Below are 25,737 nucleotides of genomic sequence, written 5' to 3'. Positions count from 1 at the left end.
TGTTTTGCCTTTAATCTTGAATTAAAGAACTGTGTTCTTCTTCATGGATTGATTTATCAGGCAGACAGATTTACTGATTATTTCAAAATATAACAAATAACTCTTTATTTTGTTAAAAGGTTGCACAAAATTTGCATTAATGTGAATGAATTTCTAGAAATCTCTTGTACAAAAACATATTGTAATGTTTCAAGGTGGGGGGGGGAGAATTAGCAAGGCAAATGAATAATGCAAAGAAGCAAACTTTTTCTGCATCAACCAGAAATATAATACTAATTCAAACAAAATGGAATATTCACACTATTCCCATTCCCACAAGATAAGCATCCAATTCTGCTTTAACTTAGACTTACTGTCTCTGCCACGTTGGGAGGTAATTTATTCTAGTGTTCAACAAACTGCTGTCCCATAGATGAACTTCATGTGATCCAATCTTCTGTTATTTCCTGAGGTTTGGCTTCTCACACATGAGGGAGAACAGACCTTCCTCATTCATTCTACTCAATCCCTTCAGTACTTCATACACCTCAAACTTTTTAGTCCAAAACTTCTAAGCCTGTCTTCACATATGCATCGCTTTGTACTTGTCACCAATCTGGTCACTCTTCTCTGAATCCTCCTCAGAAGTTCTATGTATTTCTTTAGGTGTGGTCTCCAGACCTAAATAAAATATTCCAAATGTGATCTAACCATCTTGTATAAAGGGATAATGACAATATTCTTCTTAGTAGGAAAGGCCCCCTGTAAATCATAGACAGGACACCATGTGTCTTCCTAGTCACATGTTTATATGGCATGGAAAATTTCATTCCAGACTGAATCATAACACCTAAAAAACACCTGTCTTTTTCTTTTTTTGTCTTGAATCACTTTTAGCTCCACTCCTCCCCCAGCTTATATGTGACTCCAGGATTTCATTCCTCAGATGCATAACCTTACTTTAGAAGCATTATATTTAGTTGCCATTTTTTTTGGACCACATATGCAACTGATCCAAGTCTTTTCTCAAGAAACACGGCCTGACTCAGATTGTTAACCACCCTCGCACTTTCAACTCATCAGCAAACTTTGACAGCTTACCTTCGATACCCTCATCAATATCATTTATGAAAATTAGAAGTGGGGGGATGCAATACCAATCTCTTAGTCCAATAAAGCTCTCATTAACATTCCCAATAATTTCCTACCCATATGCAGCCTTTTTAAAACTGAATATACAACCCCCCCAGAGTCTTGCCCTCCTTTAACCTCAGCAACTTTTCTAACACTTGTCTTAGATCATTATATCACATATTTTTTATAGTCATCTGACACCTTGACATACATTCCACAAAGATTCGAGCTTGCTTTCAACTGCAAATATTGATGAGAAGTATCTGTTAAACTCATTTGCCATTTCTGCTGGGCTTACTATGACCTTCCACTTCAACTATTTAAGGGAACTTTTGACATTTACTCTCTTCTTTATAATATTTGCATATGAGAAGAACTGCTTATTATTATAGCTCTATTTGCTAGTACTTTCTTATAATCAGCTTTTGTTCATCTTACCCCATCAATGGCTTTCTTACATATTCTCTTACAATGTTCATACAAGTTAGAATCATGTGATTACCTGTAAATGTTACATGCTTGTTTCTTTTATTCAATCAATCTCTTAACTTATGAATCATCCGTTTTGGCATGTGATGGTTAGTGAATTTGACCACTAGTATGAATACATTTGTGACACTGAAGATAAACCCCTTGAACATTTCCCGTAGCATATTTGTCCAATGCCATAAAGTATTCAGTTCAGTTAATCAAGACCAAGAAACAACTCATTCCATTATAGTCCCCTCTCTTGAAATTGAATCTTTCACTTTTACACATAAGTTCTTTAAATATAAACCAACCAATTTATGGTATTGTGGTCACTGCCTGCTTTTGGTTCCCCAAAACTAAGGAGCTTACTGTATCAAGTTTTTGATACAGTAAGGCTCCTTAGTGAGAATTAGATCTAGGATATCAGAGCCAATTGTGCTCTCTTGGACATGCTAGTATAAGTAGCAATCATCCAGCTTGTTCAGAAACCTGTTACCATATAGTGTATTTGTGATTCATGTATTCCAATCATAAGGGGTAGGTTGAAATGGCCCATAATGAGGCAGTCATACTTGCTTGCCCATTCAAATTGCCTAAATTCAGTCATTTAGCTAATCTTTGGCAAAGGGTGCAAAGAAAAACAGCAAAGACTTCTTTACTGATGTAGTAGTAGTGGCATGTGATACAAGAAAGCAGTGTATGAGTTATGCAGCATCAACCAAAAAAAAAAAAAAAAAATTCACACAACCATTCCCTCTAAATGTTTGTCCAGTTCCTCCTTAAATTTATTTAACCTATCAACTTCCACAACAGATGGAAGTTTGTTCCAGCAATTAACCACCTGCTGGCTAAAGGCAAATTTCTGCACATCTATTCTACATCTGTCTTTCCTTAATTTGAATTTATGCCCCCTTAGGTGTGTAATCTGAACAAGTGGAGGAATCCCATCAGAATTCAGTGTGCTTAACCCATTCAAGGCCTTATACACCTCAATCAGATCACCATGCAGGTGCCGAGTCTCCAGCCATTGCAATTTTAGAACTTAAGCCTCTCTTGGTAAGAGGATCCCTTCATTCCCCTCACCAATCTTGTTGCCCTTCTCTGTACACACTCAAGCAAATCTACATCCTTCCTAAAATGAGGCCTCCAGATCTGTACACAGTACTCAAGGCGTGGCCTGACCATTGCCTTATACAAAGGGACAACGACCTCCTTTTCCCTGCTAGCAAAATTCCTATATATCATTGACAAAACCCCATGACCTGCCCTGGCAGCCTGTCTGCATTGCTCAGAAAACTTCATATCTGACTGCACAATTACTCCCAGGTATTTTTCATTTTCTACCACTTTAAGTGTAGTACCACACAGTTGGTACGTTTCTCTGGGGTTACTTCTACCCATATGCAGTACTTTGCAATTTTCAAGGTTAAACTTCAGTTGCCACCTCTCAGGCCATCTGCCAAAATTTTCTAGATCCTGTTGCAGTAGCACACTACCATTACTGTCATTAACAACCCTGTCAATCTTTATATCATCTGCAAACTTCGACATCAAGCCTGATATACTTTCATCAATATCATTGATAAATATACAAAACAACAGTGGATCCAACACCGAACCCTGTGGGACTCAACTAATAACATTAGTCCATGAAGAGCAGCACACATTGATTACCACCCTCTGTCTTCTCCCACTCAACCATCCTTTTATCCATTGTAGCAATTTACCCTTAATACCATTCTGCTCCAATTTGTACAGTAGTCTTCCATGCACAACAGTGTCAAAAGTTTTACTGAAATCCAAGTACAGGTCGACCATCACTAATCTGGCCACAAGTAATCCAGTTCCACTGCTAATTTGGACATAATTTCTGCGAACGTAATTTCAAATTTCCTGGGTCAGCACACCGACCTGCTGCTACTGTTTTGGTGGTGTTGGTTGGAGCATCAGCTGTTGGCACGAACACGTAGGCACTGGCAAGTCATTCCCACTTGTTTTTCTGCATTTATTATATAACCTGCTCACATTTAGCCCCAGCTATGGTTCCAATGCATAAAGGAAGTGCCTCTTGTGGTAGAAAGCGCAAACACTGTACACTGTCCATAACAGATAAAGTTGAACTTCTGAAAAAACTTGACAGCGGTGTGTCTGTGAGAAGTTTAACTCTGTTTAATTGTAAATTCCAGCAATTTCTTTCAGTTCCTCTTATTTCAGTAATTTTCTTTTAGCCATTCCTGTTTAGGTTTTTTTTTGTTTACGACACACTTGTACAAACTTGCGGAAAAACAAAACACAATATGATGGATAATACAGCGCCCTAATGAACTTGTTTTCACAAAATCTCTAACAATACTGACAAACTTATTGCGATGTTTGAGAGTTTATTTTATCGTAATTAGTTTTATTGTAGCGCTTGCCACGAGTGCAATAAACTAATCACAAACGACCTTCATATGTATGTCGTAATAGCGTCACACGTACATGGCCAACACAGCTTCTCAAGAAATAAAGTAACCAACATATATGGCCATATTGGCCACAAATATGCGGCATAAAAAAATACTTTTTTTTTTTTTTTTTTTTAACATTTTAAGTCAAAAAAAAAAAACAAAAAAACGACAACACTGACATTACAATATTTATTTTAGAATTACTAATCAAATTATTTGCTAAATATTTTTTGCCCCCTGGGAAATTTTTTTCTTAAACTAGCTTGGCAGTAAACGTGTTAAAGGTAAGAAGAGGTGGTTAGCTTTTGGGTAAACTGTATATGCTAAAATAACCACCGGTGAACCAGCAAACTCACTAATCCGGTATCCCACAGGTCCCAACGCTGCTGGATTAGTGATGGTCGACCTGTATATGATATCAAAATTATTTTTTGCATCCATTTCCTTTGTAACCACATCATAATAACCAATCAAATTTGTCAGACAAGACTTTCCCTTAACAAACCCAAGCTGTGTCTGAATTATTGCTGCAGTCTTGTTTAGATGATCCTGCAATGCATCTTTAACCAGTGACTCCATTATTTTACCCAGAACAGTAGTTAAACTAACTGGTCTGTAATTACTCATGTCACCCTTCGATCCCCCTTTGTGAATTGGGGATACATTTGCACATCTCCAGTCCGTGGGGACATCTCCTGTGTCCAAGGATGCTCTCATAATTATGGCTAAGGGTTTGCTTACTTCCTTTGCTGCCTCCTTTAATATAACTGGATAGATCCCCCATCCACCCAAGGTGCTTTTCTTATGTTTAACTTCAACAATTTCTCCTACACTTTCCTCTCAGTTATTAAAAAATCATTAACCACCCTGCTACAATTTGATAACCTTCTGGCATTTTCAAACCTTAATAACTCCTCATGTGTGAATGTAGATGCAAAATACTCATTCAGTTTGTTTGCTATCTGAGCAGGATCATCAACAGTCGAATGTAAACTCTAGAAGGAAGGGGATTAACCAGATTGCTCCACTTGAAGTTGATGGATGGACTGTTGATGACCTTGCTCAGGTAGCTGACAAACTGAATGACTATTTTGCATCTACATTCACACATGAGGAATTCTGTAGAGAAACAGAGGCCAGAAGTTTATCAAACTCTAACAGGGAGCTGAATAATTTTGTAATAAATTAGAGCAAAGTGAAGGAGAAGTTGTTGAAGTTAAACATAAGAAAGGCACCTGGGATGGATGGATCTATCCAGTTATATTAAAGGAGGCAGCAAAGGAAGTATGCAATTAAGAACATCCTTGAATTCAGGGGAGGCCCCCAAGGACTGGAGAAGTGCAAATATATTCCTAATTCACAAAGGGTAACACAAGTAATTATAGACCTGTTAGTTTAACTTCTGTTCGAGGAAAGTAAGGGATTCACTGGTTAAAGAAGCAATGCAAGCTTATCTGGACAAGACTGCAGTTATAGTCCAGACACAGCATGGGTTAAGGAGAAAATCTTGCCTGACCAATTTGAATGGACACTACAATGTGGTCACAAAGGAACTGGATGCAAAAATAATTTTAATATCACATACTTGGATATTAGGAAAGCTTTTGATACTGTCACACATAGAAGGCTGCCGTACAAATTGGAGCAGTATGGCATTAAGGGAAAGTTGCTGCTGTAGATAAAAGGATGGTCGAGTGGGATAAGACAGAGAGTGGTAATCAATGGACACTGCTCTTTGTGGACTAATGTTATTACTGGAGTCCCCCAGGTTGTGTTGGGACCATTGTTGTTTTCTATACTTCTCAATGATATTGATGAAGGTCAATGGACACTGCTCTTTGTGGACTAATGTTATTAGTGGAGTCCCCCAGGTTGTGTTGGGACCATTGTTGTTTTCTATACTTCTCAATGATATTGATGAAGGTATAACAGGCTTAATGTCCAAGTTTGTAGATGATACAAAGGCTGGAAAGGTTGTTAATGATAGTACACTACTGCAACAGGATCTAGATAAGTTGGGCAAATGGGCTGAGAGGTGGCAACTGAAGTTTAACGTTGACAAATGCAAAGTACTGCATATTGGTAGCAGTAAGCCCAGAGTAACATACCAACTGTGCAGTACTACACTGAGGTTAGTGGAGAATGAAAAAAATTTTGGAGTAATTGTGCGATCAGATATGAAGTTTTCTGAGCAGTGTAGACAGGCTGCCAGAGCAGCTCATGGGGTCTTGTCAATGATATACAGGAATTTTGCTAGGAGGGATAAAGAGGTGATTATCGCTTTGTATAAGGCAATGGTCAAGCTCCACCTTGAGTACTGCATACAGGTCTGGACACCTAATTTTAGGAAGTAATTAGAGCTGCTGAAACAAGTACAGAGAAGTTCAATGAGATTGGTGAGCAGAACAAAGGCTTGCTCTTACCAAGAAAGACTCAAGTTCTGCAAATTGCAGCATCTGGAGACTAGGCACCTACGAGGTGATCTGATTGAGGTGTATAAGGCCTTGAATGGTTTGAGCAAGCTCAATGTTGATGGAATTCTTCCTCTTGCTCAGATTACGCACCTGAGATGGCATAAATTTAATCTGAAGAAAGATAGTTGTAGAATAGATGTGCGGAAATTTACCTTAAGCTAGGGGTGGTTGATTGTTGGAACAAACTTCCATCTGTCATTGTGTAAGCTGATAGCTTAAATAAATTGAAGGAAAACTGGAAAACCTTTGGAGTGAATGGATGGGTGAAATGGGAAGGGTTTTTTTTTAGCTGATGCTGTATAAGCTTGATTTCTTGCATCATATGCCACTACTAATGCTAATAGTAAGTATGAAGAGGATGCCAAGATGGATGGATACAGTGCTGGTCAATCTAATTAAGCCATAAAAGATGGCATGGGATAGTTACAGAGTGATGAAAAGCATTGAAGCCAACAACAGCTACAAGTTGATCTGCAATAGTACCACAGAAAAAGTCAGGGCAGCAAAGACTTAATATGAGAAAGCACTAAGAGAGCAAAATATGGAGATATGCAGTTTTCGTGTATGTGAATACAAGAGGAAGAAAATGAATCAGATTGGTCCGTTGTGTAAGAAGTGTGGGAAGGATAACCTAACTGACATTGCATGAATTGAATAGGTATTTCAATTGATCTTTATGTTGACCTTTATCGTGAGGAGAAACTGTGTGAATGAGGATGAGATATTGTGAAATTAGTGATTTCAAAATTACAGATGACTGTTTACTAGAAAAACGTTTGAGGAAAGTATGGCCCTGGAGTTCATGGCATACACCCAGTAATTTTCAGGGAAGCTGTCAGAGAGTTTATTGAACAATTAGGTCCACAGGGTAATTATAAGGACATCACTGGACTCGGGAGAGATTCCTTTTGACTGAAGAAGTGCTAACATATAGCCAATACACAAAAGCAGGTCTAACAGTGAAGGGGATGTCTATCGAATGGTCAGTCTGACTTTAGAAAAATACTGGAAGCAATGAATAAGAGTGCAATCCAGGGACATTTAGGTAGTAAAAGCATTTTGAAGACACACAATATGCTTTTTATTAAGGGAAAATCATGTTTAATTAACCTATTTTCACAAAGTTATTTATGAGCTGGATGTAGTTTATTTGGATTTTAGCAATACATTTGATTCAGTCCCTCATCTGTGGTTACTGTATATGCTGGAACATGTTGGAATCACAAGCAAGATTCTAAGTTTAGATTACAGGGTGGCTGCGTTAGGCTGCAATTGATGGATATTCTTCAGATTGGTGTAACATCAGAACCAGTCCTAAGAGGACTGGGTCTTCTACCACTGTTGTTTCTGATTTTCTCAAATGACATTGACAAAGAGATAGAGGGCATGATGTCAAAATTTGCAAATGACTTAAAGATTGGGAGAGTGGTTAATGACCAGTGACAAATCTCCTTCAGGATGACTCAAATAGGCTTCAAAGATGATCAGAAAAGTGGCAGCTTATTTTAATGCAGCAAAATGCAAGTTCTTATACACAAAAGCAGGTCTATACACAAATGTACTTGGCAAACATCCTCTCCACACTGGGTGAAAAGACCAGAATTTGAATTCTGCCAATGACATGAGGAATTTTATGGGCTTTTTTTCACAATGTGGCTGAGTTAGTCAGTCTCACCCAAGGGTTGCATGGTTTTTTTTCTCCGAGAAACTCAAGATTTTTGCCCAGTAAATATGCAAATCAACCACAGAATTTATGACATAATATACATGGCATGATATGGTCTAAATTGTTGATGCACCTAAACTTACAACACAACTAGAGAAATAGGAACTCAAAATATATTATACACTCAGTGGGGTTGAATTAAAAAGGGTACAGTAAGAAAGGGATCTGGAAGTTGATATAAGGAGATGTGAAGTTCTCTGAGCAATATAAACAGATGGCCAGGAAAGCCTATACTGTTCTATTGATGATTTACTGAACGGGGGGGGGGGAGGTCATAATCCAAATGTACAAGGCAATTGTAAGACTGCACTTGGAATGCTGTGTCAAAATATGGAGACCTCACCTAAAAACAGATATTGCACTTCTTGAAAGGATCCACCAAGGATGGGCCATCTGTATGGTGAGATCTGCAAAGGTGTAACCATATGAAGAAAGACTATGATTTATGTGGGCTACAGAGCTTGGGAACTAGGCACTTTAAGGAGGTCTATAAGACTTTAAGAGGTGAAAGTAAAATGAATGAGGGTGAAATTTTCATTGTTATAAATAATTCCAGAACTAGGGGCCATAAATTCAAATTACTAGGGAAGAGGTTTAGACTGGATTGCAGGAAGCTGTTGATTACTGAAACAATTTACCTCTGTGGGTAGTTGAGGCTGACAGATTGCAGAAATCCAATGGCCAACTGGATAGCCTTTATTGGAGGAGAGAAGAACATAATCAGTCTATTTTCTTATCTACTTTTTTATATATTTTCTTTTGTTATTTTTTATATATTTTCTTTTGTTATTTTTTATATCTTTCTTTATATTTCATGTTATTTATTTATATATTATTATTATTGTATTTCTTATTTATTTATTTATTTGTTATTATTATTATTAATTTTTTTTTTTTTTTTTTTTACTGGTGCAACCAAAACCTATGACTTCCTTGAATTATATGGCTAATAACACTCTCACTATGAGCATCACAGGTCTTTGAATCTCTTGAGGAATTTTGATTTTTTTTTTTTTTTTTTTGTTTTTGGTGTGATTGCCATACTTGAATAAAATATTCTAAGTGTAGTCTCACCAATGCTTTATACAGTGGGATTACCTATCTTTATAAGGAAATGTTCGAAAAATCATCACCAAGAGCTCACTTTTCTGTTAGTGTACATTGTACAGAGAATTTTGTGTGTACTTGGATCATATTCCCCAAATCTCTTTCCTCTTTTTAATTCAACTCCTAATAATTATTTTGGGGTTGTTATTTCCCAAGGGTAAAAAATTGCATTTTATAGCATTAAAACGGTTTCCATATACAGTCAGTTCAGCTATAATGCAGTACATTATAAAAATCTCCACATTATGGCATTTCGCACATTAAAAACAACAGGGCTTATAGGAAAAATGGGGATAGGGGCAAAGCACTCAAAAAAAAAAAAAAAAAAAAAAAATGTTCAGTGTGGAAAGGAAAACACTAAAATAGGTTTAACACAGGATTTAATTGCTAACACAGGTTTAAACATTTTAAATTTCTAATAAATAAATAAATATTACAGTAAATACAGTACTGTAATATACACATTTTATTTGTCTGTTCACTGACTTTTTTTTTTTTTTTTTTTGATTGTTAAATTTAAAACAGTAAAAAAGATAAGCAATCAATAACAACGAACAAGGCATGCACAAATTGCACAGGTGAGATACGCAATAACAATTTCATGCATTAAAAATAGGAAGCTTAAAAAATAGGAATGAACAGAATATTCTGAAAATTTATTTATGTTTTTTATATGATTGAGGATTTCGTGGAAGGGCAACACATTTCACCATAATAACGTAAAAACTCGCAGAAATCCGGCTATCAGTATTATCGTAAATGCAATAGGATCGAGTTTACTACCTGTTTATAATTAGATTGCACAAACAGAAAAGCCCAATAAAACGGAACCTGCAAACTGTTTTTATTGTTTTATGGTGGTGATCTCCAGAATTGTACTCCTTTGCTCACGCTTCACTAAATTTCTGTTCGAACTGAAAAATGTAAGCTCCTGAAAACATGAGCCATACATGAAAACATGAGTTGGCCTACAATACTTTTTGCATACAGCGAATGACAACAGTGTGTCTCCGACCAATACAACTACAGTAAATGGGAAATATAGCTCTCACACATTTGACGCCTGACATTTTTTAAGCTTCATAAACTTGTATGTATTGCTGCACAGCCCGCTATGTTCAGCTTGGTGCTGAACATTCACTTTGTGTTATTCGCAGACAAAATCGTGCATGAGTCAACATGAAAATCACATTATACTCGCATTGTTCCCTAATATATCAGTTGCATTGCCAAAATATGTGTTATAGCAGAACTGACTGTATATATATATATATATATATATATATATATATATATATAAATTATTTTTATGTGTAGAATATAGTAAGTATACATATAAGTATCGAATTTAACTAATGCTACTAATGAAAATACGGTGTACCATGGGAGCGATATATGTGTTGAACAAAGGGTGGAAGAAAGGAAAAGAAAATAAGTGTAACGATATAAAATGAAAAGAATCAAAAAGCAAATTTTGAAAAAACAACGACCAAGGTAGAAATAGCATTGCAGTATCTTTCATAATTTTTGTGTCTTCTTCAGAGGTCATCCACCAAAATTATGAAAAGGACAGCAATACTCTTAGCTATTATATTTCTTAGCTATCCTGGGTGTTTGAGCATCATGTACTTAATCTTAGCCTAGCGCAGCTCCACCGCCTACGTAAATTCATTACATAATATACAGACACCAAAATTCGTCTAACGCTAGGCGCCGCTAGCGTATCTACGCATATATACACGGGTTAGCCTCCGGCACAGTCTTTTCTGTCAACACCACCAGTAGCGGTAAGTCCTTGTCACTCCTATTCCTTTGTCTTTGCCTATTTCACTTTCATAGCGGTCTGCTTACTTCTGTAAGGTCATCCATGTTCTGTATGTAATACTTTAGTAACAGATAATAGTTTTGCATAACTTGATTTTAATTATTTATTCAAAATTTGTATTCAAAATTCTTTTTATATTTTACCACGTGGTTTCTTACACATGTTCTTTGACATACAGAACATGTCAGAAACAGAAGTAAGAGTATTGCTGTCCTTTTCATAATTTTGGTGGATGACCTCTGAAGAAGACACAAAAATTATGAAAGATACTGCAATGCTATTTCTATCTTGGTCGTTGTTTTTTCAAAATTTACTTTTTGGTTCTTTTCATTTTATATCATTACACTTATTTTCTTTTCCTTTCTTCCACCCTTTGTTCAACACATATATCGCTCCCAGGGTACACCATATTTTCATTAGTAGCATTAGTTAAATTCGATACTTATATGTATACTTACTATATTCTACACATAAAAATAATTTATGTATACATTATGGTTGTAGGGTACCTTTGCGCTTGCAGTGTCCCTGATCCATAATTCATATTATCGCAATTCTAATCCATCTAAATCTTAATTTTCTTCCCCCACACATACCATACAGCTTCTCTATTTATTTTTATTATTCGTAATTATATATATATATATATATATATCCTGATCATTTGTGAAGCCTGTCCAAGTCATGCTGAAAGAGTGCTGCTTGGTCATTAACTTATTCAATATTCAACATTATTAATCATTAACTTTATTTGCTTGATCTTATCTGCAAATTTTGGTATCACAATCTGTATCCATTTATCAATATTATTTAAGAAATAAGAGGTGCAGTAGTGCCAACACCAATCCTTGATGGATTCCAATTATAACAATAGCCATTAATCAAACCCTCTGTTTTCTTTCATGCAGCAATCCTGCAATCCATCCAGGTAGAATACCTATTACACCAATATGTTCCAGCTTATATAGTTACCTCTTATGTGGAAGAGTCAAATGGTGTGCTAAAGTCCAAATAAATAACGTCAAAATTATTTCCTATATCCACATCATGAGCTACTCCTTCCAAAATAGCTAAACTAGATTAGTTAAACAAGATTTTCCCCATACAAAATCTTCTGTTTCCTTCAGAATATCACTCATCTAGCTAGATGCCCTCGCATTGCTTTTCTCAATCTTTCCCTTAACACTGAAATCAGACTGGCTGTCTCTAGTCAGTATGGGAATTATGATGTCTGGGGCACTGGGCCAATAGTCATTGCATTTTTCTGGAGAATCCATGACCTTGGATCCCAGAATCAACTACACCACTGCAGTTCAGTAAATTCAGCCTTGCCTTACTTTTCTCTTAGAACTAGCAATATGTTTTGGACTTCTCCAGTTTGAAAGAATCTCCCAACGAGCCCTAATAATTACATTTACAGTTTTAAACTTAACACTTAGCATTCTCTCACCAGCTCCCTCAAAATTATTGGATATATTCCATCAATGCCAAGTCCTTACTTGCCCTTAGGCTTGAAAGTATTTATAATAAACAGCCTTCTGTAATTTTAACATTTTAATTTCATACTGCTCAGCTTCACGCACACCACACAGCTTCTCCATGTTATGAAGGGCTTTCATCTCTAAAAACATCAATACAAAGCATCTGTTCAATCAATTACCAACAACAGCTGAGTTATATATGACTTTCCTAAATTTTTCATGTGTATACACAGGAAATTTGATTGGTTCTTTTCCTCTTTGTATTCACAAAATTGAAAAACTCCTTGTCCCTGTCATTGTCTCAGCTGGTGATTTCTCATAATCATCTTTTGCCCATCTAACCTTTTCTGTGGTACTACTACAGATCAACTTATAGCTGTTGTAGGCTTCAGTACATTTTACCACAGAAAGTGCAACAAAGAACACAACATCCTTTCCAGCATTTCAGTCTTGAAATCACATCCAGCTCCTAACAATAGTTGCCAGTTCCACCAGGAATTTGGATTTCACTAATATCCATCAAGCTACTTATTTACATACAATCTCATGCCAGTTCCACCAAGTTTGGTGGAACTGGCACCTATTCCCAATTTTACAATTTTTTGTGTTGCGAACTTTCACAAACTTTCAGACATTATGATATCTATAAACTATTATATTATAACTTAAAATAATATCTACTTACTGAGTCCAAATGGATTTCCGCTATTTCCTGAGGATGTCTTGCAATCTTTGCCAACATCTTTTAGGGATGTTGATCTAGAACACAATCTATCAAGAGTACTAGTAAAAGAATGCAACGATAAATCGGTGACAGAGTCTGCACGACATTCTTCTAACTTGCCTGAAGATGGTAATATCTTGAAAGATATAAAAAAAACATAATACTAAGGTATTTTGTTTTCTGTTTATGAAAAAATTTTGTTCAAAATATAAGAAAATCAGAATGTAATTCTTTTCCCCACCACACTTCTTAATTCTTTCACTAATGTTGACCCAGAAAACAATTTTTTTTTAAATTTTAAGAAACAAAGTTCAGAAGAATACTTAAACTTACATGAGAAATGTTTGGTACGCTTGCTGTTTTTCGTAATGGTCTTCCCTTTGATGCTAATAATTCTTTTACCGCTACTTGCTGTAAATAAAAATATTTTTTTTGAGTCCAAATTTATTTTGTTATATATATAACTTAAATGAAAAGTTTGAAACTGTAACAGAATAAAATCAAAGGGCTAAAGGGTATGCTCACACAATTAAGCACTGTGTATATGTGTGTTATTAGCAAGTAATTGTGAACTTTTCTACATCTTTGTTAAAAATGAAATCAACAATTTTATCTGACTAATATATATATAAAATGTTAAGTGGGTTGGGAAACTGCTATCTTGGGGGGAGGAATACACAAACTAATAGATTGACAATAGCTGCAGGCAGAAGTGAAAGCGATTCTTGCACTGCTTCTATTGGAACATACATCAAATCAGAATTCTGACAGGCATTTATGAAAGCTTGAACAACAGGGTGGATGCTCTAGAAGGAATTATGTTGGGGGCCTATCAAGTTCTCAGCTGCCCACCTCAATGTCAGAGCTTGCACTTGTGCATTGGGCAACATGGCGGCAACCCCCAAGGCAAAATGTGCTGGTCCCACAGGGGTAGCCATTTTCAGTGAGTCTATCAAGAGTGAAATATATTGTGTAAAAAGGATAAATAGAATAGACACCAGGATATCTTTGCCAGGGGCAAATGTTGATGGTGTTGTAGAGCAGATATCTTTTAAGGGCACAAAAGGTGATATCTGAGGACTTACTTAACAAGTACACGGCAATGATGGGAAAAAGTCATGAGTTAGGACTGAATTTGAAAGTGTCTGCAATTCTGCCCAGACAAGATAGGAGGAGTAGATGATGAGAGCCTTATCAATCAATTTGGCCCTGGAGAGATTGTGCAAGGCTCATGGGGTAGAATTCTTATCAGCATGTTAACAGAAGAGACTGCTTCTACAGGGATGGGATACACTTAAATAGAAAGGGTGAATATTTGCTGATGCTATCAAGGCAGGTCAAAAAACTGCTTACTTGGGGTGGATACAGACTAATAGATTGACAATTGCTGCAGGCAAAGGTGAAAGTGATTCTTGAACTGCTTCTAGGGGAAATCAGCAGCCCAGAAAGCAAGGTACCAGGTATTTCAAGCCATGCTGTGGGTCATCTTGGAAAATGGAAATACATGGGCTGTGTTAGAGTAATATGTAAGCATTTATATTCATCATAAGCAGAAACAGTGAGCTCGTTTACACTGTATCCACTATACCTCAATATCATGATAAACTAAACTATCATCTTAAGATATATAACATGATAAACAGGGTTAATAAAGCCATCTCTTAAATTTAAATTAATGAGTGTGTTTTAATCAGTTCTCCACAGCTTCCAATATCTAAATTCCAACTTTTAAAAAAATTACCTGTCTCAAACGATCCAAAGTTAAGATACTTTCTACAGCAGAGACTCCCCTAGAGTACTTTTCTATATAACTCTCCCCATCATTGGTTGCAGTATCTTCACCTGAAGCAGCCATAAGAGCCAAACTTTCTCTATCCTCTGGATCTTCTGAAGCCTTAAAAAAAAAAAAAGTAATTAAATTAAATCATTAGTGCAATTGCATCATTACTACTTAGTTGAATTTTCAAGACAAACTGAAGTTTGTACATTATTATAATATTGCATATTTCAAAATCCTTCACAATTGCCTTTCTCTTATACAGGCAGTTCTTGCTTTATGAGTTTCTGGGTTTACAAGTTTTTTTTCCCCAAGTATCAACAAAATCGAAAATATAAACATTAATTGCAAAAAATGAATGTTAAACATTCATAAATACCGCATTCCAAAACATGAGCATAGCTATACAATACAGTGTACCCGTGTACCCCGCTTTACGATATTAATCAGTTCCAGAGACACCATCGTATCGTTAAAATATCGTAATGTGAACCCAATAACACATTAGTTTTTTGGTAATTCATTTCAAGATCTCGGAAGTTGAAATTTTCGTTGTATAACTAAGCTGTTTATCTCTCTAAAATGTCAATTTTAAGGTCACGAGCATGACCTTAAGGCCATATAAAAGGTCGTGAGCATGGTTTGTAAATTGTATTAGTTACCAATTCAAATCATTAAAATGCACTACACTTTCATCGTTATCATATGTTCCCATTATAAGAATCAATTTTAAACGCCTTTGTGATATTTTTCTAAAGCACATTTTTGGAGGTCACGACCATAAAATGATAAAAACAATTTGCACTTTCCAATTTATTGGACTTTTCGGTTACTGCAAGTGGGTAGTAACCTCCATTTTCTTGCATTTGCGAAAATACCGATAGCTGGAATTGTGTGGTTTTTTACGTAATTATGGTGAAATGCGTTTCACCTTTACTGAAATCTTTAGTCATATAAAAATCAAATACATTTTCAGAATCTTCTCTTCATTCCTTTTTTTAAAGCTTCGTAAACTTGTTACTTCACACAAATTGTCTTAGTTGCAATTTGTGCATTCCTTTAAAAAATGCTTATGCATGCTATGAAATTTAAAAAGCAAAGAGAAGATAATTTTGGAAATAAATGCCTCTTGAAGAATTTCTGAAGAAGAAGACTCCTTGTGCAACAAACCAATGAGTGCCGAGCCAATAATGAGTGATCAATGAGTGTGCATTTAGTCGATGATGATGAAGAATAAACATTCTTTAGCATTTGTAAGTCGTAAATAATTTCTCTATTATTATATATATTTTTTGTTAGTTGTTGGCGCATCGGCTTCTGTAGCCATAATGCACCGCCCAAAGTTTTTGCATTTTACTCTGATCTAAGCCTGAGGCGGGATTCGAACTCGCGACCTTTGGGTTGCCAGGCAGGCACTTTACCCACCTGGCTAGCCCGGTCGGCTTCTCTATTATTATAATTTGCTTGATTTTACAGGCTACATTTTCATTTCTTTCGATAAATCAATCATTGTTTAAACATAAACTAATTAGCTAACTAATTTCATTGTTGAGAACATGACCCCTATTTTTAACATTATGTCTATAGGAAATAAATTCCCGCTTTACGAGTTTTCGCTTTAAGAGCGCGGGCTAGGAATGAATTAACTCGTAAAGTTGAGAACTACCTGTACTTCAAATAAGTACCACTTCCCCATTAGTGAAGAACTGTTTACCATTCTCAGCTGAATATCACCATGCAGACAGCACTGTTTCAAACTGTTTGGCCTCTAATTAGTAAGCAGGCAGGTACCCAGAGGTATAATAGCTGACAACCCAGTTGTGACTTATTTACACAATATTAGAGATGCCAAAAGGTGTACTTCTTAGAATAATGAAATTTTGGGGCAGAAAACCTAAAAATTCAAAGTATGTTTGAACTTTCCATAGTTTGAGGCTTTCTATCTTTATTTTATTTATTAATATTAGTATTAAAATTGCAGAACAATGTAAGAAAACAAAGGTTATATAGTGTCTGACATAAAAAATTAAAATTAAACAAATAGTCTCTCAAGGTTTATATTTTATGTATCTCTTCAAAATATTTAGCTAAACCCTCTTTAAATCTATATAAGTTCTCAGTCTCTCAAGGCTAGATGATAATTTCTTATAAGAGTTGATTACACTTTGACTAAATGCAATTTTTCTTATAACCAGTCCACAATTATCTTTCCATAATTTCAGTCTATTTCCTCTTGCTTGTATCACCCTAGAAAGAAGAAATGTCTTTATCAATGACTGCTCAAGTCATATATGCCTGTATTTAGTTTAATTTGATCCCCATTAATAGTTTCCAAACTTTGCAGCATACAGAACTGAAGTCTCTTCCTGTATGTGCTCTTCCTCTCTTCCTCTTTGCATCCAAAACTAGTTTTGTTGTCCTCTTTCGTACCTTTCAATAGAGTCAATATCTTTTCTTCTCCACCTTTATACAGTTCAGGAGGAGAACTTGTGACAAAATTACTGTATGTTACTGATGTGCTGTACTTGCAGGTTTACAACACTGTTATTTTTTCAAGTATCCTCAATTAGCTTAATACTGTAAAAGTGACTGCTTTTCAGCATATATTGGAACATAGAAACCTGTTCAATGTTGAAATTGAAGCAACAGACTTATAGTTTTTACTAATGGTGTATCAAGTATTTTGATCATAGTCTGCCAATTCTTATGGTATGCCTTTATTGTGTATTTTGTCTGTACAGGTGCATGTGTTCACAGGCTATGTTAGCAAGTTCCTCTTTTAACCCCTGTCATATAATGGGGGATTTTATTTCCCCAGAAATTGACTGGAATTTGTGGGTTAGTCACTCACACACTAGCAAGGCTTTTGTGGATTTATTGGATGATTGTTTTCTACAGCAGCATGCTACAGTGGCAACTAGAGGGAGTAATACTCTTGATCTGATTATCAGTAGTGATTCTTCATGCATTAAGAATCTGCAGATAAAGGAACCACTAGGTGGCAGTAATCACAGTGTGCTGAAGTGGGATTTATTCAAAGAAGTAACTACCATCAAGGGTAATGGGAAGGGTTTTTGCTTTCGTAAAGGTGACTACGGAGATCTGAGACAGTATTTAAATTCTATACAGTGAGACCAACTGATATGTTACCAATAGTAAATTCAAAATGGAAGGCATTCAAAGAATTAATCTTAGAAGCTACTAGACTTTTCATATCAACTAAGAAATATTGTTCAAGATTCAGGCCTAAATGGATGTCAGATGAACTAATTAGACATGTGGCAGAGAAGACAAATGCATGGGATACATATAAATTAACAGGTGACACAGAAGCCATTGATAAATATAAGCTGGTCTGTAACCAAGTCACAGAGGAGGTTAGGCAGGCAAAGGATGGAAAGAAAAACAGCAAAGAGTTCTTTACTTATGTAAACTCTAGAAGGAAGGGGATGAATCAGATTGGTTCATTTGATATCAATGGTTCAACTGTTGATGATCCTGCTCAGGTAGCTAACAAACTGAATGAATATTCTGCATCTACATTCACACATGAGGAGTTATTCAGGGAGGGGAATGCTAGAGGTGTATTAAACTCTGGAAGTAAGCTAGATAATCTTGTAATAACCGAGAGTAAGATGGAGGAGAAATTGCTGAAGATAAACATAAGAAAAGCACCTGAGATAGATGGAATCTATCCAGTTATATTAAAGGAGGCAGCAAAGGAAGTAAGCAAACCATTAGCCATAATTATGAGAGCTTCCTTGGACTTTGATCATCCACAAAGGATGATCAAAGGGAGACACAGGTAATTACAGACCTGTTAGTTTAACTTCTGTTGCAGGGAAATTAATGGAGGCACTGGTTAAAGCAGCAATGCAGGGTCATCTGGACAAAACTTCAGTTATAGCTCGAACACAGGATGAGTTTGTTAAGAGAGAAGTCTTGTCTGAACAATTTGATTGGATACTATGATGCAGTTACAAAGGAACTGGATGCAAAAATTAATAATCTTGATATCATATATTTGGATCTTAGAAAGTTGGAAGACTGTTACTATGGAAAAAAAAGGGATGGTTGAGTTGGGGAAGACAGAGAGTGATAATCAATGGACACTGCTCTTCGTGGACTAATGTTATTAGTAGATTCCCCCAAGGTTCAGTGTTGGGTCCATTGTTGTTTTCCGTATTCATAAATTTTACTGATGGTGGTATATCAGCATTAATGTCCAAGTTTGCAGATCATACAAAGGTCGGCAAGGCTGTTAATGACACTAATGACAGTATGGTGCTGCAACAGGATCTAGAAAAGTTGAGCAGATGAGCTGAGAGGTGGAAACTGAAGTTTAACATTGACAAATGTAAAGTACTGCATATGGGAAGCCCATAGTAACGTATCAACTGATTGGTACTACACTGACAGTGGTAGAGAGTGAAAAGGATCTGGGGGTAATTGTGCAGGCAGATATGAAGTTTTCTGAACAGTGCAGACGGTCTGCAAAAGTAGCTCATGGTGTCTTATCAATGATATACAGGAATTTTTCTAGCAGGGTTAAGGAGGTGATTGTCCTCTTGTATAAGGCGATAGTCAGGCCACCTTATGTACTGTATACAGGTCTGGAGGCCTCATTTTAAGAAGGATGTAGAGCTGTTGGAATGAGTTTTCTGAGTTGAAAGCTGCTGAACAAATTGGAGGATGAAATAAAGGCCTTTCTAAGATCTAAATATATGATATCAAGCTTATTCCCTGCATCCAGTTCCTTTGTTGGTTGGTTGATATTTTGTTTAGTGGCACAAGGGCTGCTAAGGCCATATTGTGCCTGATTCTATTTGGCAGTGCAATTACCAGTTAAAATCTGTAAAATAATTCCATGTGCTTTAAGAAATAAAAGAACTCAGCTAGATTTGCATTGTCTCCAATCAGATGGGATAATATCAAAGGTTCTTGCACATGTGAAAGCGATTTGAAAATTCTGTTTCAATAATTATTATAATGATTGCAATTTATTGGAATATGCTTCACCATAAGTGTAGTCTGACAAAATGTACAAATAGGCGGATCTTCCCCCCCTAGTTCCTTTGTGACCACATCATAATATCCAATCAGATTGGTCAGACAAGGCTTCCCCTTAACAAAACCATGCTGTGTCTGAGCTATAACTGAAGTCTTGTGTAGATGATCCTGCAGTACTTCTTTAACCAGTGCCTCCATTAATTTCCCTGGAACAGAAGTTAAACTAACAGGTCTATAATTACTTGTGTCACCCTTTGATCCTCCTTGGTGAATTGGGGTCACATATGCACATCTCCAGTCCATGGGTACCTCCCATGAGTCCAAGAAAGCTCTCATAATTATGGCTAAGGGTTTGCTTACTTCCTTTGCTGCCTCCTTTAATATAACTGGATAGATCCAATCCACCCCAGGTGCCTTTTTTATGTTTATCTTCAACAATTTTCCCTCCACTTTCCTCTCAGTTATTACAAAATCATCTAGATCACTGCCAGAGTTTAATTCACCTCTGGCATTCCCCTCCCTGAATAACTCCTCATGTGTGAATATAGATGCAGAATACTCATTTAGTTTGTTAGCCACCTGAGCAGGATCATCAAATGTTGAACCATCAATATCCAGTGGACCAATCTGATTCATCCCTTTCCTTCTAGACTTTACATAGGTGAAGAACTCTTTGCTCTTTTTCCTTTGCATCCTTTCCCAAAGATTTCTCATAATCTGCCTTTGCCTGCCTAATCTCCTTTGTGACTTGGTTACAGACCAGCTTATATCTATCATAGGCTTTCATGTCATCCATTAATATAATGTATCCCATGCATTTTTCTTCTCTGCCACATGTCTCATTAGTTCATATGACATCTATTTAGGGCTAGACCTTGAAAAATATTTCTTAGTTGGTATGTAAAGCCAAGATTAATTCTTTGAATGTCTCCCATTTTGAATTTGCTGTTGGTAACATCATCAGTTGGTCCCACCATATAGAATTTAAATACTATCTCAGACCACCGTAGTCGCTTTTACGAAAGCAAAAACCATCCATCCCCTTTACTCCTGATGGTAGTTACCTCTTTGAGTAAATCCAACTTCAGCACACTGTGATCACTGCCACCTAGTGGTTCCTTTATCTGCAGATTCTTAATGCATGAAGAATCACTACTAATAATCAGATCAAGAGTATTATTCCCTCTAGTTGCCACTGTAACATGCTGATGTAGAAAACAATCATCCAATAAATCCACAAAAGCCTTGCTAGTGTGTGAGTGACCAACCCACAAATTCCAGTCAATATCTGGGAAATTAAAATCCCACTTTATAAGACTCTGATTTACTGGCCCACTCTATTTCTCTGTACAGTTTTTATTATATTCATCAGAGTCATTAGGTCTATAACACACTCCTACTCTCAATTTTGATCTCCCAGTGCTTATGTCACACCAAACTAACTCAACACTGCACTGTCCAGTGATGTCGACTGGCTGCACTTCCTTGGATTTTATGTGTTTTTTAACTAATAGCATAACCACTCCTCCCTATCCTGTCTATCTTTCCTGTACACATTGTACTCCCCAAATTCCAGTTCTGCATTCTTTATATCTGTGTGACACCATGTCTCTGATATCCCAACAATATCTGCCTTTGATGTTTTGACCAACACCTCAAATTCATCAAATTTATTTACCAAACTCCTAGCATTGGTGTATACGCAAGTATACATGCACCTGTTCCTATTCTTAGCTACCCTAACTCAACTCGTGTTTACATGTACCGCAATGACTCCCAGCAGTCTCTGAAATCCTCTGCATCTTGTTTTCCAGGCTACTGCTCATTCCAATAGAAGCAGTGCAAGAATCACTTTCACTTCTGCCAGCAGCTACTGTTAATCTTTTAGTCCTTGTATCTCCCCAAGCTAGCAGTTTTCCGACCCACCTAACACTGCCTTGATAGCATCAGCAAATATTCTTGCACCCTTTCTATTTAAGTGTATCTCATCCCTGTAGAAGCAGTCTCTCCTGTTAGCAATATTAAGGTCTGTTTTAACCTGAATAAGCCTAAGTTACTACAGTGAGCACCAGGTATAAAAAGCCTAAAATACTAGATGAGAAATGTATCAGGTGCCAGTGTGCATAATTGGTGCAACAAGTTTCCTGAAAGCAGTAGAAAATTTTGCATGCTAATGGGCAGTCAAATAGTCGTCACAGATGTGATCATTTATTGTTTTGAGGGACTGATTTTGGAAAACAGATGAAATGCAGCACATAATACTGCACAGAAAGTGTTCATAAGTGTTGGAAGTATAGGGACAATCATGAAGTGGTTCAAGGTTGACCTTGACCTGACTTTTTATTATTTACAAAAAACAAATATATACTAGAATAACCAAACTTATTACTCTTTTTTAAGATAATGTCCCTCTACATGCTGAAACATTTTTAAAATTGGCATGGTATGACACCAATGTCAGCACAGAAAAAAAGTAGGCTGACTCTGAAATAAATTCAGCACACCACACTTGAATTTCTACCTCCCCTCCCTAGAAAGTAATCCTTCATTCATTTAAAAAAGTGATAATCACTGGGAGCTGAACGTCCTTTGTAAGGAGGATGGTTCACATTTTCCTAATCGAAGGTCGAATTTTTGTCATATTCACCATATGTGTTTTTTTTCCCTGCATAAATGATTCCCTTTGACAGTTTCCCAGTCTTTTCTTGTGAACCAATGTATACAGGGTGATTCACTACCAGTGTGACAAACTTGCAGGAGGTGTAGGGGGCATAAAGACGAATCGGAATCACATAGCATTTGCAGGGTTCGAAATGCCTTCGTCAATCGGTACAGGATGTTGAACGGGAGGTTGCGTGAACAGCGATCCCACTGGAAGTCAGCATTTGCGAACCGTTTCTGTTGAAGAAACGAAGTAGCAAAAGCTCTCCGGAGTGGATAATCTGCAGGCTCCAATGATTGGATGCGTTGCAGATGGAATGAACTCATTTGGTTTGATGACAGTATCCTCCATATAGTGGATTGGGAAATACCCAATCGTTGGCCTATCGCTCGAGTACTCGTACTCGGATTGCCTACTGCAAGACGTAGGACATTCTCCTCATCGTCTGGCATCCTCGTCATTCGCTCTCGATTCATGGTACCTCTCGTGAAACAACCAGTCTCACATAACCTTCTGTGCACACGTGCGAAAATCGTATGATGAGGGGCACTCCTGTGCGGGAAACGTTCCTGGTACAAGCGCAGAGCGGCGCGCCCGTTACAGTCCGCAGCTCCATACGCGAGGTGCATGTCGGCCAGTTCAACATTTGAATACTCGTCCATCCTACTACCTCGGGAACCGGTTCGCAAATGCTGACTTCCAGCGGGATCACTGTTCACGCGACCTCCCGTTCAACGCCCTCTACCGCATGACGAAGGCATTTGGGACCCTGCAATGCTATGTGATTCCGATTCGTCTTTGTGCCCCCTACACCTCCTGCAAGTTTGTCGCACTGGTAGTGAATCACCCTGTATATATATCATTGATTAAATATTAATGTAGATACACCATATATAGCTCTTAAATGGAAACCACAATAGTAGTGTAAAGGCATCGTTTCAACTGTATCTCATATTGTGATCATCCTTCACAAGTTACGAAAGATGGTCACAATATGAGATACAGTTGAAACGATGCCTTTACACTACTATCGTAGTTTTCATTTCAGATTTAAGACTAATATTAAAGACCAATATTTAACAGATAACTTTAAGCTCTTATAATATTATGCCTTGTTGGATTTGGATTTATTATAGCATTATCACATACACCTTTTGTCATCTCTCATATTGTGGAATTAACTTCACAACTGGGTTGTCATGATTGCAATGTCACCTGCCCACCCACTGATGAAAGGCCAACAAGCTTTGAAACGGTGCCGTCTGGGTGGTGGTGGTGCCCACCGAGAATAAGTAACAATAGTCTTCTCTATCAGTGAAGTGTTACTTATTCGAGGTAGTGCAATACATGGTAACTGAGTTTGGCTATGAGAGTACACGTGAACAGGCGAAGTTTTTACAGCTCCAGCTAATAGAGAAGCTTTTCTTAAATTTTTGCTTTTTTATTTAAATTGACATATTAATTTATTTTCTAGAAGTGCTTTATATTCCTAGTAATGATACTTAGTTTAATTTGAATTTAGATAGAGATTTTGTAGGTTATTACTTAGTATCGGTAAGGGTATCTAATCCACATGTTGGATAAGTTTTGCAGCTCCAGCGAACCCTGGGTTTTTAATTTTATTTAGCCGTTTTACTGACTTAATTGTTATATTAAATTATTTTCTATAAGTATCTTATAGACCTAGTCAATCTCCGTGGTTTATTTTGAATTCAGATAGTGCGATTTTGAAAGTAATCAATACCTAGTGTCCATAGATTTACCGTTCGTAACTTGCTGCCATTGTTATACAACACAACATATACCCTGAACTAGATAGAGTAAGGTTTAACATAAAACTAGATAGTGAGTATAGTATTATCACTCAATCAGTAAAATTTACTAATCTTATTAAATTTCATTGTCAATTACACTGTACTTTTTTAACTAAATACATATAACGACCTAGTTTTTACAAACATAACATTATAAATTAATACATATAACTTTACAGGAGATAAGAAAGCCATATAACTTGACAGAATACAAGAAAGTCATATAACATAACTTGGAGATAATATTCGATACCGAAATACATATATATAGTGTTATAACTGCATTCAGATATAAGTTTAGGGTTATATTTTGTATTGGAATTTTATTTGAAATTGAATAGAAATCATGACTCAGACCAGAGCAGCAAAGCAAAGGGCTAAAACTAATGGGAATGCTGTGGCTCAGGGGAGAACTGAGGGGGCGATTGTCCTCTGAATCACAGCCTTTTGAAATGCACTGGTTGTTTGATGCTTTTTGGAGCAATCATGAATGGGACAAGATATTGCCAAGGAGAATGTCTTTGTGTGTACACGATGAGGAAATCAGGCGCAAACTCAGTGTTGTTATTGTTATGGGCCTATATGAGAGCTTGAAGGACAGGGTGGATGCCTTCGAAGGATTTAAATTGAGGGGCCCATCGAGCTGTCAGCTGCCCACATCAATGACGCAACACAGTGGCAACCCCCAAGGCAGAATGCACTGGTCCCAAAGGAACTAGTTGTTTAGTTGTTGTCAGTGACTCTATTGTCAGGGAAACGGGGAACATATTGTGCAAAAAGGATAGGTGGAACAGGAACAGGGTATGTCTGCTAGGGACAAAGTAGAGTAGACATTGTAGAGCAGATATCATCTTTTAAGGGTACAAAAGGTGATATTGTTGTACACTTTGGCACTAATGATATTAAGATAGGAGACCGGCGGAATTACTTAACAAGTACAGGTCAATGTTGAAATAAAGCCGTGAGTTAGGGTTGAATTTGAAAGTGTCTGCAATTCTGCCCTTGTCAATAAATTTGGCCCTGGAGAGATTGTGCAAGGTTCAAGGGATAGAATTGTTCTCAGCCTAGTCTGTGCTTGTTAACAGGAGAGACTGCTTGTACAG

At 36.8% G+C, this 25,737-nt stretch overlaps 1 protein-coding gene across 1 annotated transcript in view; it reads right to left on the bottom strand.

Moving 5' to 3' along the window:
- Positions 1 to 25,737, bottom strand: part of Khc-73 (Kinesin heavy chain 73) — a 959,680-nt gene that overhangs the window by 219,470 nt on the left and 714,473 nt on the right. The window contains exons 31-33 of the mRNA XM_090386270.1: positions 15,113 to 15,265; positions 13,705 to 13,782; positions 13,333 to 13,507 (exon numbers count right to left, since the gene is read on the bottom strand). Coding sequence (XP_090242396.1) covers positions 13,333 to 13,507; positions 13,705 to 13,782; positions 15,113 to 15,265 — 406 coding nt within the window. The remainder of the gene's footprint in view (positions 1 to 13,332; positions 13,508 to 13,704; positions 13,783 to 15,112; positions 15,266 to 25,737) is intronic.

Source organism: Mastigoproctus giganteus, chromosome 12 (genome assembly GCF_048544385.1).
Source record: "Mastigoproctus giganteus isolate SK-2022 chromosome 12, ASM4854438v1, whole genome shotgun sequence".
Classification (NCBI taxonomy): Eukaryota; Metazoa; Arthropoda; class Arachnida; order Uropygi; family Thelyphonidae; genus Mastigoproctus; species Mastigoproctus giganteus.
Note: the sequence above shows the minus strand (reverse complement) of the source record. Positions and strands in the feature narration are given on the sequence as shown.